The sequence below is a fragment of the Littorina saxatilis genome, linkage group LG8 (genome assembly GCF_037325665.1).
Source record: "Littorina saxatilis isolate snail1 linkage group LG8, US_GU_Lsax_2.0, whole genome shotgun sequence".
NCBI lineage: Eukaryota > Metazoa > Mollusca > Gastropoda > Littorinimorpha > Littorinidae > Littorina > Littorina saxatilis.
Genome location: NC_090252.1, coordinates 33,021,858 through 33,038,052, shown reverse-complemented (window position 1 = coordinate 33,038,052; position 16,195 = coordinate 33,021,858). Strand labels below are relative to the sequence as shown.

Sequence of the window (16,195 nt, the reverse complement as noted above, 5' to 3'; positions counted from 1 at the left end):
GGAGCAGCAGGGATCAGTGACGACTGCTGCTGTTGGTCAATGGGAAGTTCTGGGATCTCTTCGTAAAATCCAGAGCTGCAGTCCTCAATAGAACCCGCGTTATTCCTCTGTGACTTGTCTGGAACACAATATCGTGAACATTTAGGATCATATAAGTCAGTACATTAAACAGCAATCTCATGCAAGTAAACTAGTTTACATTGCTGACACCATTACGGGTATAATTTACATTAGATCTAATACAGTTGTCAAGAAACCAAATGAGACACATGTACACATGCACAACTGCAGAAATGCAAGCAAACAGACACAGCCATACAGGCAGAAACACACACGCACGCACGCACACACACACACACACACACACACACACACACACACACACACACACACACACACACACACACACACACCTATGTACACACACCAGGGGCAGATCGGAGGGGGGGGATTCCGGGGTTTTCGGACCCCCCACCCCCACCCCAGCCTACACAAACTAAACAAACAAGAACGCTGAGGCGTGATTAACCATTCAGTCAAGCGATTGCGCGCTACAATACGCTCGTTTTCCTTCGCCTTCTGAAAACACACACACACACACACACACAAACACACACATACACACACAAACACACACACTGACGTACAGAGAGAGAGAGAGAGAGAGAGAGAGAGAGAGAGAGAGAGAGAGAGAGAGAGAGAGAGAGAGAGAGAGGGAGAGAGAGAGAGAGAGAGAGAGAGAGAGAGAGAGAGAGAGAGAGAGAGAGAGAGAGAGAGAGAGAGAGAGAGAGAGGCAGAGACAAAGAGAGAGACAGAGAGAGACTCTAGGCTTGCCGTGACTTGACTGTCTTTGTAACCGAGACCAAGAAACCACGAAGAGACTGGACAATGACGCTACGAACATTTATTACCAATTCAGTGCCCCATATGGCTTGTTGACCAATCAGGACGGATTCTAGGTGACCTGTTAAATGTTATAACGTTCAGGCAGGGACCCTTTTTGTTTATCAAGCTAAAAATTGACAAAACAAAGTAAAAATTTAAATCAACAATATCAGCGTGATTTATTCTAAAGAATGACACTTCAAATACTGTCAGATGATACTCTCTTTATGTAAAAATACCGAAAAGCGAGTTTTGCCGGTGGGTGCTGTACGGAACAGCAAGGCACCGCCCATCGTTTGAGTGTGCAGTGCCGACCTGCTCACTTGAAATCTAAATGATCAAAGTTCGGAAAAATCAAGTGAAACTGCGTCACTCGCTTTACGTCAAATGTATCTTTACGTCATTTCCCATCGGTCTGGAGTCGGTTCTAAATCTGTCCCTCTCCGTTCAACAAGAAAACCCAAAGCAACCGACACGCATGTTCAACATGGCTTATCTTGTGAGATTGTTGTGTGTCAAACGCATTTGACCTGTGAATATTCATCACGTCAGGTGTGTGACTCTGATTGGCTGACCCAGGTCACGAGAATTTTTTGACTGACAGGCATAATCAGGTAGGAGCGCTCAAGTTCCCATTGCGGCTGTCCTGTCTAATTTGCGTGGTCGCTTCGAAATTTCTTTTGGTCGAAATAAACCCGTTATTTCTCACAAACGGTATCAGCATTCGCCTGAAAGGCTCATGCTTGATATCTTTTTTCTCGACATGCCTGTTATCAAGTTTGCTAACAGTCAGCATATTAAAATAACTCATAATGACGAATGACATGATGTGAAGGAAATCACGGAATATACTAACCAGCAATGTTGACAGTGATATCCTCCACGCCCTCGCGCCCCCTAATTGGCGTAGAGGCGCGTCCCCCGGGTGGTGGATGGGGGAGCCTTCTCTACTAACTTCTGAGAGAAGGTCGCATCACTCTCGATGCCGTGAACCTAATTAGGATCTTTTTCTTGTTTCTTCTCTATTTCTGCCTCCCCAAAGTCCTTTTACTTTCCTTTTCTCACCCATACAATTCTTCACTTATTACCCTTGTTAAGTGGTTCTTGTATAGAATATAGTCAATGTTTGTAAAGATTTTAGTCAAGCAGTATGTAAGAAATGTTTAGTCCTTTGTACTGGAAACTTGCATTCTCCCAGTAAGGTCATATATTGTACTACGTTGCAAGCCCCTGGAGCAATTTTTTGATTAGTGCTTTTGTGAACAAGAAACACTTAACAAGTGGCTCTTAGTCTATCCCATCTCCCCCCTTTCCCCTATCCCATCTCCCCCCTTTCCCTCGTCGCGATATAACCTTCGTGGTTGAAAACGACGTTAAACACCAAATAAAGAAAGAAAGATCCTCCACGCTTTTTAGAAGCGCTAACCAGGGAACCTAGTGTGACACAGCAAAGTGACTAGCACGTGCTGTGAAGTCAGCTCACTCACTGACAGAGTTGACTTTGTGAATCGTAACGCAGATAGCTTTACACTTGACCACTGTCCAGCGACAGAGAGGGGTCTGTCACAGGAATCGACCGGGAGGAAGGAGGCCCGCGTAAAGCACTTTTAAGGTAAATGGAATAAGCATTTGAGTATTGTTAATGTTTATCGCATAAGTTGAATCGACTAACACTGTAACTTTAAACATAGCAGGCAGATATCTAAGACAAGATGTCCGCTATTTGTGTTGTGCAGTGCGTCGTATAACCGGTCAGACGGGAAGTTAGCGACCAGATGACATCACCATGGATCTGAGAAGTCGCCGTATTTAACTTACCTATTGACTTGCCAAGCGGAGATTCGACGGGATTTCTAGACGCTAGAGCACGGTTATATTGTGTCCGTATAGTTGGACCCTAGAGGTCACTGGACGATAGTACTGCGTAGACCGAGGTCGCCAGTAAGAGGATTTAGTATTAAATACATTTCCGAGTGTACGGCTATAGAAGCTGTGTGATTCTGTGTAGGACCAGAATTAAAATATGTCCACAAGAACTTGATAACTTAAGATAAGGAATATTTAGTAGCCAGAGCAGACGGTGATTTTTGACTATACAAGAGCCGTGAGTCGTTACACTTAAACTAGATACCGTGCGCCTATGTGGTCACGGACCGTTTGTATTTCTTTACCTGATTGAAGAGTAAAGAGTTTTGCAAGCACAATTGTACGAGATTGTCATCTCTAGGTGTTTTATTGCTACAAAACTGTGAGTACCGGATTTTTGAGTATATAACCTTTATGTTCATGATTGTGTGTATTTGTGTGTATGCTGTCATAACTGATCCCAGCGAAGCTGGAGGTATCCCGTGAACGCTATACTGTAATCGATTTGAGAAATGTGCACACCGAATAATACATGATAAAGAAGGATTCGTTGTGCCCGGCCACGTGCTACAGTTGGAGATGGAAGTTCACCAAAAATGGGGACCATACTAACAAAAATACGGTGGGTAAAATAGGCGCCCCCATTTTTTCAGCAAACGCCACCCCAGGCCGCATTGGACGGGTAGAAATTCCGTAGTTTCCAAGTCTATGGATAAAGCTCGCGTAAGAAGAATACGTCACGGTCGAAAGTCTTTGACGTCAATTAATGCGTCATGCCTCCCCGTAGTCTTTCTCTCTCGTGCAGTGTGTGTGTTTGTGTTCATTTTGTGCACTAGATTGCCAATTTTAAAGTCTTAGGTATGACCCGGCCGGGGTTCGAACCCACGACCTCCCGATCACGGGGCGGACGCCTTACCACTAGGCCAACCGTGCCGGTCTATGTGCGTATAAGTGTGTGTTATGTGTGTATGAGATTTGTGTCAGTCAATGTGTGTGTGTGTGTGTGTGTGTGCGTGCGTATGTACAGTGTGTGGGTGTTTGTTTGTTTGTTTGCTTAACGCCCAGCCGACCACGAAGGGCCATATCAGGGCGGTGCTGCTTTGACATTTAACGTGCGCCACACGCAAGACAGAAGTCGCAGCACAGGCTTCATGTCTCACCCAGTCACATTATTCTGACACCGGACCAACCGGAGTGTGTGTGTGTGTGTGTTTGTGTGGGTGTGTGTGTGAATGTGTGTGTGTGCATGAGTGTGTGTGTATGTTTGTGTGTGTATGAGTGTGTATATGTGTTTGTTTGTAAAGGTGTGTGTGTCCGACTGTCTATGTACGTATTTGTTTGTTTGTTTCCATAATTATCAGGGCGGTGCTGCTTTGAGATATAACGTGCGCCACACAAAAGGCAGAAGTCGCAGCACAGGCTTCATGTCTCACCCAGTCACATTATTCTGACACCGGACCAAACAGTCCTAGCATGCACTAACCCCATGATGCCAGCCGCCAGGCGGAGCACCCACTAGATTGCCAATTTTAAAGTCTTAGGTATGACCCGGCCTGGGTTCTAACCCACGACCTCCCGATCACGGGGCGGACGCCTTACCACTAGGCCAACCGTGTATGTGCGTATGAGTGTGTGTATTGTGTGTATGAGATTTGTGTGAGTCAATGTGTGTGTGTGTGTGTCTGTGGGTGTGCGCGTGCGTACATGCGTGCGTATGTACATGTGTGTGTGTTTGTGTGGGTGTGTGTCTGTTTGTATAAGAGAGAGAGAGTGGGTGGGTTGGTTTGTGTTTGTGCGTGTGCGTAAGTGTATGTGTGTGTGTATGTGTGTTTGTTTGTAAAGGTGTGTATGTCCGTCTGTCTATATGTGCGTATGGGGGTGTGTTTTGTGTGTACAGTGAAGTGTGTGTGAGAGAGTGAGTGAGTGCGTGTGAGTGAGTGTGTATGTGTGTACGTGTGTAACTTGGGTGTGTGTGTGTGTGTGTGTGTGTGTGTGTGTGTGTTTGAGAGAAAGAGAGAGAGAGAGAGAGAGAGAGAGAGAGAGAGAGAGGTTTGTCTTTCGCTGGGGTATGCAGTGCCTTGGCGTTGCACATCTACTTAATTAATACAGTGGAGGGAACTTACAGTTGGAGTTTTGTTTGTTTCCGTATGACAGCGTACTAGCGCATTTGCATTCATTCACACATGACGTCAAAACCAAAGACGTGCTGAGGACAGATGAAGCAAAGTGTCGACAGCCAAGACGGGAAGGGTCATCGATAGCTCAAAGGAAATCTACCCTTTTCCGCTCTTTCAAAAATACCCCATAAAAAGACTCGAGTGGCGAAGAACATACCCTGCAATCCCCGTCTCAGTCGGTGAATCCGTTTTGGAGGCTTTTGGTCATCATACCCACAGACAGACACACAAACACACACACACACACACACACACACACACACACACACACACACACACACACACACACACACACACACACACACACACACACACACACACACAGAGAAAACAGCTTGATAATTAGATACAGGCTTCATGAAGCATAACTACCTTTCAAAGATTTTCTTCATTGTGAGGATATTTTCAGCGACAAACACCATAAACTAAATATTATTGGAATTAGCAAATGATAAGGAACAAAGAAACAATAAAGAAAGTTGCTATTTAACGAGTTTCTTCATGTTAAGCCCATTATTCAAACAGACACAACAAAACTATATATTTGCAGACACCGGAGGCAATGCAGAATACAATGGTGTCACCTTTATGATTTAAATATGGACTTTTAAGAAATCGACACATCTGGCTAACTTTGAGTAATAATTTCATAAACACATTGTTAAGGTACTAAGCTGAAATGCAATCCCATAGTCTGCACTAAGTTAAAGATCATGTAACGAACATTTCAAACAAATTGATGAAAGACTGTAGTCGTGAGAGTGCCGCCTCAACTGTTGCAAACGGTCAAATATGACGTCATCAAATAGCCCAATCAAAATCGGCCCAAAAGTTTCGAGCAAATGCTCTCATAAATGTATGTACCAATTTTTATAGCAATCCGTTCAGTCGTTTTTGAGAAAAGCTTTTCACACACACACACACACACACACACACACACACACACACACACACACACACATACACACATACATCGGGAGACAAACCTCACTCTCCACCAATGTTAAGACATTCAGTCATTACTTGACTGAATGTAAAACAAGTCGCGTAAGGCGAAAATACAACATTTAGTCAAGTAGCTGTCGAACTCACAGAATGAAACGGAACGCAATGCAATTTTTCAGCAAGACCGTATACTCGTAGCATCGTCAGTCCACCGCTCATGGCAAAGGCAGTGAAATTGACAAGAAGAGCGGGGTAGTACTTGCGCTGAGAAGGATAGCACGCTTTTCTGTACCTCTCTTCGTTTTAACTTTCTGAGCGTGTTTTTAATCCAAACATATCATATCTATATGTTTTTGGAATCAGGAACCGACAAGGAATAAGATGAAAGTGTTTTTAAATTGATTTCGACAATTTAATTTTGATAATAATTTTTATATTTTTAATTTTCAGAGCTTGTTTTTAATCCAAATATAACATATTTATATGTTTTTGGAATCAGAAAATGATGGAGAATAAGATGAACGTAAATTTGGATCGTTTTATAAATAAAATTTTTTTTTACAATTTTCAGATTTGTAATGACCAAAGTCATAAATTAATTTTTAAGCCACCAAGCTGAAATGCAATACCGAAGTCCGGGCTTCGTCGAAGATTACTTGACCAAAATTTCAACCAATTTGGTTGAAAAATGAGAGCGTGACAGTGCCGCCTCAACTTTCACGAAAAGCCGGATATGACGTCATCAAAGACATTTATCAAAAAAAAGAAAAAAACATTCGGGGATATCAATCCCAGGAACTCTCATGGAAAATTTCATAAAGATCGGTCCAGTAGTTTGGTCTGAATCGCTCTACACACACGCACGCACACACACACACATACACCACGACCCTCGTTTCGATTCCCCCTCTATGTTAAAACATTTAGTCAAAACTTGCCGTCGCGATATAACCTTGAATGGTTGAAAACGACGTTAAACACCAAATAAAGAAAGAAAGAAAGTCAAAACTTGACTAAATGTAAAAAAGAGAAGACAAAATCAAATAACATTGAAAATAAAGACAAACTGATGGCTCAGATTGCTCCATTTTCCTTGATCCTTATGAACATTGTTCTCCGGGGGCATGCCCCGGGACCCCCCTAGGATCCGGACTTTGTCTTCTAAGTGACGGTTTGAGAAAATAGTTGGGTAATTTGTTGGCTCAGGTTACACCAGATCGGTCAATTGTCATTGTCTTAATCGCAATTTGTCTTCTTAAATTTACTTTTTGGAAGGTGTATTAGGGGAAGTTTCCTGGCTCAGATTGCACGAGATTGCTCCATTTTCCTTGTTTTTATCAACATGTTCCGGGGGGCAGTCCCCTGAACCCTCCTAGGAGGTTCGATCGCTTCGGGCCCTTACCAAAACGCTTCGCATCGTCGAAATGTCCCTAAAAAATGGAAACCCCCCCTAACAATGATGTGATCCGCCCCTGCACACACACACACACCCACACACGCATGCACGTACACGCACACAACTTCACACACACACACACACACACACATAGGCACAGTTACACACACACACAGGTACAGACATGCATACACAAACACTCTTACACACACACACACGCGCACACTCCCTAAACGCACACTTACACACACACACACAGGTACAGACATGCATACACAAACACTCTTACACACACACACACACACACACACACACACACACGCGCGCGCGCGCGCACACTCCCTCACGCACATGCACGCATCTTCACATACACACTAACACACGCATATATGCACACGCACAAACACACCTTCCCTTCTTATGTCTCTCTCTCGCTCTCTATTTCTCTCTTTCTCTCTTTCTCTCTCTCTCTCTCTCTCTCTCTCTCTCTCTCTCACTCTCTCTCTCTTTCAGCTCTGATTTCACTGTCCTTTATAGAAGGCTGAACATTGTGTCCACCAGGAATCTAAACAGGCAGAGCCATATCACAACTTCAAAATATGTTAACTCCTTTCTCTATCAAATGTGTGAACTTTTTGCAAATAATACAGGCTGCAAAAACAAATTGAACAACACTTACGCCAACATCTCCAAATGACGACGACAGTGATGAGAATGACGACGACAACAACAACAGCGACAGCTGACCACACTGCTGGCCAACGTTTTGTGGAAGTTTCACCTAAAACACAACAACCAAGCGATGGTTGCAATTGTCAACGAACACGTCATTTGCCAACTTTGTTAAGGTGTTTTCACAAAATGTTCGTCTTTTCAAAACATATATTTCCAATACAGGGAACAATAACTGAGACGCTTGTTGAATAGGCTGCGTTATAATATCCTGTGTTACATAATAGATTACAACGAAGCTACAAAACAATAAGACTTGTTACATTTAGTCAAGTTTTGAATAAAATAATGTTTTATTGCATATTATCAGCTTGGAGGTTTAAACATTAATTTATCTTTATCATTTCCTGATTACAAAAAAGTATAGATATAATATGTTGTATTCAAAACAAGCATAGAAAGTAAATAAGTCGCGTTAGGCGAAATTACAACATTTAGTCAATCTGTCGAACTCTCAGAATAAAACTGAACGCACTGCATTTTTTCACCAAAACAAAACAGCTTCGTCAATCCCCGCGGGACAAGGGAGTCGCTCACTTTTCCCGTGCAACACGAAGTGAAACTGACACGCCAGAATAGCGCAATAGCGTATTGCGGTAATAAGGAAAGCGTTTTTCTGTATTATTTTTAACTTTCAGAGCTTGTTTTGAATACAACATATTATATCTATATGCTTTTGGAATCGAGAAATGATAAAGAATAAGATGAACTCTTTTTTTTAGATCAATTTATTTAATCATAATCGGAGTCCTAATTGAATTATTTTCATTAATTGCGATCACATTTTAAGAGTTAATGTTCTGTCTCCGGGAGTTATTTTTACTTTCACTTTTACTTTTACGTTTTTTTTTACCTTTTTGTGGTTTTAAGACACTTTTTGATGCACTTCCTGTGAAACGGCCGTCTCTCTTCACAGGGCCAAATCTCTGTCTGTTTTTTGTCAGCAACCTGCTCAGTTCACATAAGTTTTCACTGTTCTGCCTTTATTCTCAACAGGATGAGAGTGCAGAGAGTGTCACCGAGCACATCATACAAAACACGCCACCAATAATCTGGGTTAGATCATCTTATTACAGCACTATGACATGCAAGATGACGATGGCGTCGCATACCACTGCAAATAAAATGATCTAACAGTGGTATGCGACGCCATCGTCATCTTGCATGTCATAGTGCTGTAATAAGATGATCTAACCCAGATTATTGGTGGCGTGTTGTGTATGATGTGCTCGGTGACACTCTCTGCACTCTCATCCTGTTGAGAATAAAGGCAGAACAGTGAAAACTTATGCAACTGAGCCATCCGGCTGATGAGGGCATCGTGGATCCGAGACGACTACTACGTAGACGCCCCCACGCAGACATTCTGAGGGTGGAGCAGTCAACTACAGTTGCCCCAACTTGTAAGGACTACTCACCATGTCAGTCACAGAGAAGTCTCAACTGTCGGTCAAGCAACAGGACAAAGAACTGCCTGACGCTGGGTTGGCCAAGCAACCAAAGGAAGTATTGTCTAATACTGGTGGAAAGCCTATCATCCAAGAAGTAAAAGAAGCTGATGGTGACAAAGATCAAGAAACCGTACGCATCAGATCCCTTACAGAGAAAGGCAAAGAACAATACGTAGAAACTAGAGACGCCTTGCTACAAAAAGTTAACCACCCCCGTGATAAGATTGATGAATTGTTAGATTCACAGGTTGTCAATAAAGAACACTTGTATGATGCTCTTAGAGAGTATGAATGTGAGTCACAAAACTATCTTGAGTTTTTGTCCAGGTTTCGTAGTGAAGAAAGTGTAGAGGACAAACAGCATTTTTTGTCGATGTACCATTTGCGTGTATCTCGATGTCAAACCGTTTTGAATGTTTTGAATGATCATGCACAGTCAGTGGCTAGCAGCAGGAAAACTGCATCTTCCTCTACTAGCTCGGCTACCCGCAGGCGTGCTAAGGCCGAAGCGGCTAGAGCAAAATTGTTGTTTGCCCAGAAGGAGCTGGAACTCCAAAAGAAGAAGGCCCTTCTTGAAGAAGAGAACAAGATCGCACAAGCAAGGAATGAACGTTTGAAACAGGAATGTGAGGCTGAACTGAGAGTTCTCTCTGATGAAAAAGAAGCTGCAGCAGCTGACGCTGAAGCCAACTTTCTGGAGGCTGCAGAGGAAAATAGTGCCGCCAGGTCACGCAGAAGCATCTCGCCAAACTCCAAGCTGAAGAGAACTCAAGAGTACGTACAGAATCTCCACACTTGGGAAACACGTCAGAATGACACAGCACCCCTTCAGTCAGGTGACACAGATAATAAACCTGATGAGAAACGTCAGCCTGATACCACTTCCGTTCACCCGCGTTTCAACCTCTCAGCTCAAGCCAAAGCGTTCGACCCGCATTTAAACCACCATGCCGCACCGAAGACATCAGCTGATGCAAGTGACCTCTCCAGATTCCTGCTGAAGAAAGAACTGATGCTATCGCGACTCACCCCCTTCAATGAAAAACCCGAGTCCTTTGCAGTGTGGCAAAACAGTTTCCGAGCGATCATGCTAGACCTGGATGCGACTCCACAAGAGGAGCTAGACCTTCTGGTCAAGTACCTTGGGCCAGAAACCAGCAGGTATGCCTTAAGCCTTCGAGCATCCAACGCTGCCAACCCCGAGCGAGGGCTTCGGACTCTTTGGGAGCGGCTAGAGGAGAGATATGGATCTCCAGAAATTGTAGAGGCGTGCTTGAAAGCAAGGTTGCAGCAATTTCCACAACTCACGTACAAAGACGGGAAGAAGCTTTACGAGCTGTGCGACCTGCTAGACGAAATACAAAGCGCTCTTGAGAACCCAGCATTATCTCCCCTCTTTGCGATTTACAACTCGTCTACAGGAGTGAATGCGGTCATGAACAAACTTCCACGCGGCATCCAGCAAAGGTGGATTACTCAAGCCTTCAAGTACAAGACAGTACACAGTGTGCCATTCCCACCATTCTCCTACTTGGTGGATTTCGTGCGTACGCAAAGCAAAATTCTGAACGATCCTGCGTTCAACTTTCAGTCTGAGCCAGTCAAGCCGCACGAACAAAGGAACCCAAGGAATCAGCAAGCATTCGCCAGGAAAACGGACATTGACCAGAACGAAGACAAGCCCCACGAGCCGCCAGATAAGTGTCCCATTCACAAATCTCAGCACACCCTGGCGACCTGCAACGCTTTCAAAGCAAAATCGTGGAACGATCGCGTTGCACTTCTGAAAGAGAAGAAGATCTGTTACAAGTGCCTTTCTTCTACGAAACATATTGCCAAGAAATGTCCTGCCACCGTGAGCTGCGAAAAATGCAACAAGCCTGATCATTGTACTGCCATGCACCGTGGGGAGCGAAGGGAGTCACAAGCGCCATCAGATCATGGCGGGGAGGGTCGACGAGATAATAATGTAGAAAACAAATGCACAACCCTCTGCGATAGTATCAACGCCAATCGCTCCTGCGGCAAAATAGTGCAAGTAAGGATTTACTCAGCTGAGGCATCTACTAGGCCTACCACAGTCTACGCTGTAATTGATGACCAGAGTAACCGTTCTCTGGCTTCTCCTGCTCTCTTGGATCGTCTGGGTGTAGACCCTGAAGAGTATTCGTACACACTCACAAGCTGTTCTGGTACATACCCCATGACCGGGCGACGTGGACAAAACCTGACGGTGCAATCCCTCGACGGACAGACCACTTTGAAGTTACCTACGGTCATTGAGTGCGACAATATTCCGGACAATAGGTCTGAAATCCCCACAGATGATGTGGCTAAATGCCATTCCCACCTTCATTCAATTGTCGGTCAGATTCCTCCTCTTCGCAGTGATGTGCCTATAAGTCTGCTCATAGGACGTGACTTACCAGAGGCCCATCATGTCTTGGACCAGGTGACAGGTCCACCAATGTCCCCTTTTGCCCAGCGCCTACCCCTTGGCTGGGTCATAGTGGGCGATGTGTGCTTAGATGGTATCCACAAGCCATCCTCAGTCAGGGTCATCAAAACCCACGTTTTGCATGGATCAAGAGAATCACTGTTCGAGCCATGCCAGAACAACCTCAAAATCGCGGAAGCCGACCAGCTCGGCACCAAAGTCTTCGAGAGAACAAAGGATGATGAGATTGCTGGCACATCCGTGGAAGATCGCAAGTTCCTAGATGTGATGGACTCGTCTTTTAGGAAGAACGATCAAGGCAGATGGTCTGCTCCCCTGCCTTTCAGAAACTCGGAACCCATCAAGTTCAACAACAGACGACAAGCAGTTCACCGTGCCAATACACTTCATGCTTCCATGAAGAGAAATCTCACAAAGAGAGAACACATGTTCGAGTTCATGAAGAAAATCTTTGAAACAGGCTCAGCAGAGAAAGCACCACCGCTTGAGGGTGACAGTAGATGTTGGTATCTCCCCTTCTTTGGCGTCTACCACCCGAAGAAGCCGGACAAGATACGTGGCGTCTTTGATTCGTCTGCTGTCTATGAAGGTCACTCCTTGAACAGCATGCTCCTTTCAGGACCAGACTTGACGAACAACCTCATTGGCATCCTACTGAGGTTCAGACGCGACTCCTGCGCAGTTTCGGTGGACATCGAGCAGATGTTTTATCAATTTTTTGTAGACGAAAACCACAGAGACTACCTACGTTTCTTTTGGTACGAGGACAATGACTTCCATAAGCCTCTGACAGAATTCCGCATGTGCGTGCACGTGTTTGGAAACAGTCCGTCTCCAGCGGTTGCCAGTTACGGTCTCCGGAAAACGGTGGCCTCCAGTGACAAGGATGTGAAAGACTTCGTCGGGTCCGACTTCTACGTCGACGACGGCGTCACATCGCTACCAGAGAGTGAAAGAGTTGTGTCTCTGATAAAGCTCACCCAGACTGAACTCAAGGAGAAAGGAAGGATCAGACTTCACAAGGTTGCTTCAAATGACATTGAAGTGCTGAAAGCCTTTCCAGCTGAAGACCTTTGCACAGAACTGAAGTCTGTGGATTTATCAGACTCCTCACAACTTCCACAACACAGCTGCCTTGGTATCCCGTGGAATCTGAAAAATGACACTCTTTCTGTCGCCCTGGACTTCGAAGACACTGCTGACACCCGGAGAGGCATCCTGTCTACATTGGGGAGACTATACGATCCTCTTGGGTTCATTGCTCCGGCAACCATTGCAGGGAAGATCATTCTACGAGAACTCTGTCCTGATGGTCGAGCTTGGGACGAACCTCTGTCTGCAGCTCAGATGGAGAAATGGAAGCTGTGGAAACGTTCTCTGGAGACCCTCCAGGGAGTCGATATCCCTCGTATGTACCTACCTGCGTCACTGACCCAGTCGTCGGATGTCGAGTTCCATGTGTTCTGCGACTCTTCAGAGAAGGCCATCGCGTCTGTAGCATACGTGAAGGCCAAAGATAGTCAAAACTCCCCCATTGGCTTCGTTATGGGGAAGGCAAAGGTGGCTCCTCAAAGTGGACACACCATACCTCGCTTGGAACTTTGCAGTGCTGTTCTCGCTACAGAACTCTGGCAGCTGATTTCCAAGCATCTAGTTGTGGATCTGAAAAAAGTCTCCTTCTACACTGACAGTAAGGTAGTGCTTGGCTACATAAACAATGAGACCAGACGCTTCTACACATACGTGAGCAATCGTGTCGAACGCATCCGGCATGTGTCAGAGCCAAGCCAGTGGCACTTCGTGCCTTCAGAGAGCAACCCTGCTGACGTTGCTACCAGATGTGCCTTGGAAGACTTCAATGGGAATGAAGAAACTTGGTTACGAGGACCAGCAGATTTCCTCGAGAATCAGAAGCCTCTTGCAGCCCCTGCAGTCATCTTTCCCATGGTCGTTCCTGATGAAGATTGTGAGGTCAGGCCTGTGGTGCGTAGAACGGAGGTCAAAGATGTACACCCACCTCTGTCAAGCCGCTTCGAGAAGTTCTCAAGCTGGAACGCCCTGGTTAGCTCACTCACCATGCTTCGACACTTGTGCCAGAGTTTCCATTTCCCCACAGACTGCTGCAAAGGCTGGCACCAGTGCTCTCGCTATCATCACCATGTTGCTTTGATAGCTACAGAGACCTTTATCATCAAGACTGTCCAACATGAAACCTTCGCTGCAGAGATTCAGTGTCTCCGCAAGGGTTCTGCCCTGCCCAAAACCAGCCCTGTCGCTTCCCTCTCACCTGTCCTGGATGAGGAAGGTCTGCTCCGTGTCGGTGGGAGGCTGGATAGAGCAAAAGACACAGTAGGGCTTCAGAGTGCTCACCCAGTAATCCTACCCAGGAAACATCATGTGTCAAATCTGCTTGTTCAGCATTACCACAAGAAAGTCAAGCATCAAGGACGTCATTTCACCGAAGGTGCACTTCGCTCAAATGGTTTCTGGATTGTGGGAGCCAAACGTCTCGTCGCCTCGGTTATTCACCAGTGCTTTCAGTGCCGACGTCTCCGAGGAAAGCCAGCTCATCAGCACATGGCCTCGCTCCCTGCTGATAGAGTCACCCCATCCGGTCCATTCTCTCATGTTGGTGTGGACGTCTTTGGGCCGTGGTCCATCGTAGCTAGAAAGACTAGAGGAGGTTTGGCAAGCGCAAAACGGTGGGCAGTCGTTTTCGTGTGCATGGCCATTCGGGCAATCCACATCGAGGTCATTGAAGACATGAGCAGCTCATCCTTTGTTAATGCCCTCAGACGATTCATTGCCTTGCGAGGACCGGTGACAGAGCTACGGTCAGACCGTGGAACAAACTTTGTAGGTGCTGCAGGCGAACTTGGGATAAACTCTGAGTTTGTTGAAGATGTGAACAAACACCTGACACAGTCACGAATCACATGGAAGTTTAATCCACCCCACGCTTCTCATATGGGTGGTTCTTGGGAACGCATGATTGGAACTGTGCGGAGAATCCTTGACTCAATGCTGCAAGATCAGAGGCGGAAAGCTCTGACCCATGAAATTCTGTGCACCCTGATGGCTGAGGTGTGTGCAATTGTCAATGCCAGACCAATCACTCCCATCTCTCATGACCCTGATTCCCCTTTTGTCCTTACCCCATCCATGTTGCTGAACCTGAAATGTGAACGAGATCAAGTCCCTCTTGACTCCGTTGACATCAAGGACATCTACAAGAGTCAGTGGAGACACGTGCAACATCTCTCAAAACGTGTTCTAAAAACGCTGGAAGGAAGAGTATTTGCAATCATTGCAACAGAGAAGGAAATGGCAAAACGTGCAAATGAACGTGGAGGAGGGAAGTCTTGTTCTTCTTCAGGACCCAGGGACCCACAGGAATGACTGGCCCATTGGCGTAGTTGTGCGCACTTTCCCCAGCGATGACTCTTTGGTTCGCTCTGTTGAGATTCGGGTGATGAAAGATAAGAAGCCTGTGACTTATGTCAGACCCATCACACAACTTGTGCCTTTGTAGACTGTGAAAGGACACTAACTGGATAATGACGGACCATTCGTTTGTGCATTGCCTCTTGGCAAACCCGGCTGTTTATGGTCGTACCCATGAGCCTATTATGTCATGCCCTCTGGTGTGAACTATGAATGTGTACGATTCATAAGCAACATGCATGTATCGGTGTAAAGCTCATTGATGTTATTTTCATGTTAGCTCCTTTAGGTTCTAGGTTAGTTTTTTTGCTTTTCCTCGTTAACCTTGGCTTCGCGTTTGCCTAAGATATTTTTTAATTTGCTTCGAACGTTTGTTGTGAGTTAATATAGTGATATTGTAACCCAATATCAGACGGGGAGTGTTCTGTCTCCGGGAGTTATTTTACTTTCACTTTCACTTTTACGGTTTTGTGTACCTTTTTTGTGGTTTTAAGACACTTTTTGATGCACTTCCTGTGAAACGGCCGTCTCTCTTCACAGGGCCAAATCTCTGTCTGTTTTTTGTCAGCAACCTGCTCAGTTCACATAAGTTTTCACTGTTCTGCCTTTATTCTCAACAGGATGAGAGTGCAGAGAGTGTCACCGAGCACATCATACAAAACACGCCACCAATAATCTGGGTTAGATCATCTTATTACAGCACTATGACATGCAAGATGACGATGGCGTCGCATACCACTGCAAATAAAATGATCTAACCCAGATTATTGGTGGCGTGTTGTGTATGATGTGCTCGGTGACACTCTCTGCACTCTCATCCTGTTGAGAATAAAGGTAGAAC

General features: G+C 45.3%; 1 protein-coding gene across 1 annotated transcript; it reads left to right on the top strand.

Moving 5' to 3' along the window:
• The first annotated feature begins 9,420 nt into the window (after nt 1–9,420).
• Nucleotides 9,421–15,309, top strand: LOC138974610 (uncharacterized). The gene has a single exon (XM_070347331.1). It carries the CDS (start codon nt 9,421–9,423, stop codon nt 15,307–15,309), a length of 5,889 nt encoding a protein of 1,962 aa, XP_070203432.1.
• Nucleotides 15,310–16,195: the final 886 nt, after the last annotated feature.

Excerpts from the sequence above, each read along its gene's own strand:
- LOC138974610 (XM_070347331.1), top strand. The coding sequence starts at position 9,421 with ATGTCAGTCACAGAGAAGTCTCAACTGTCGGTCAAGCAACAGGACAAA.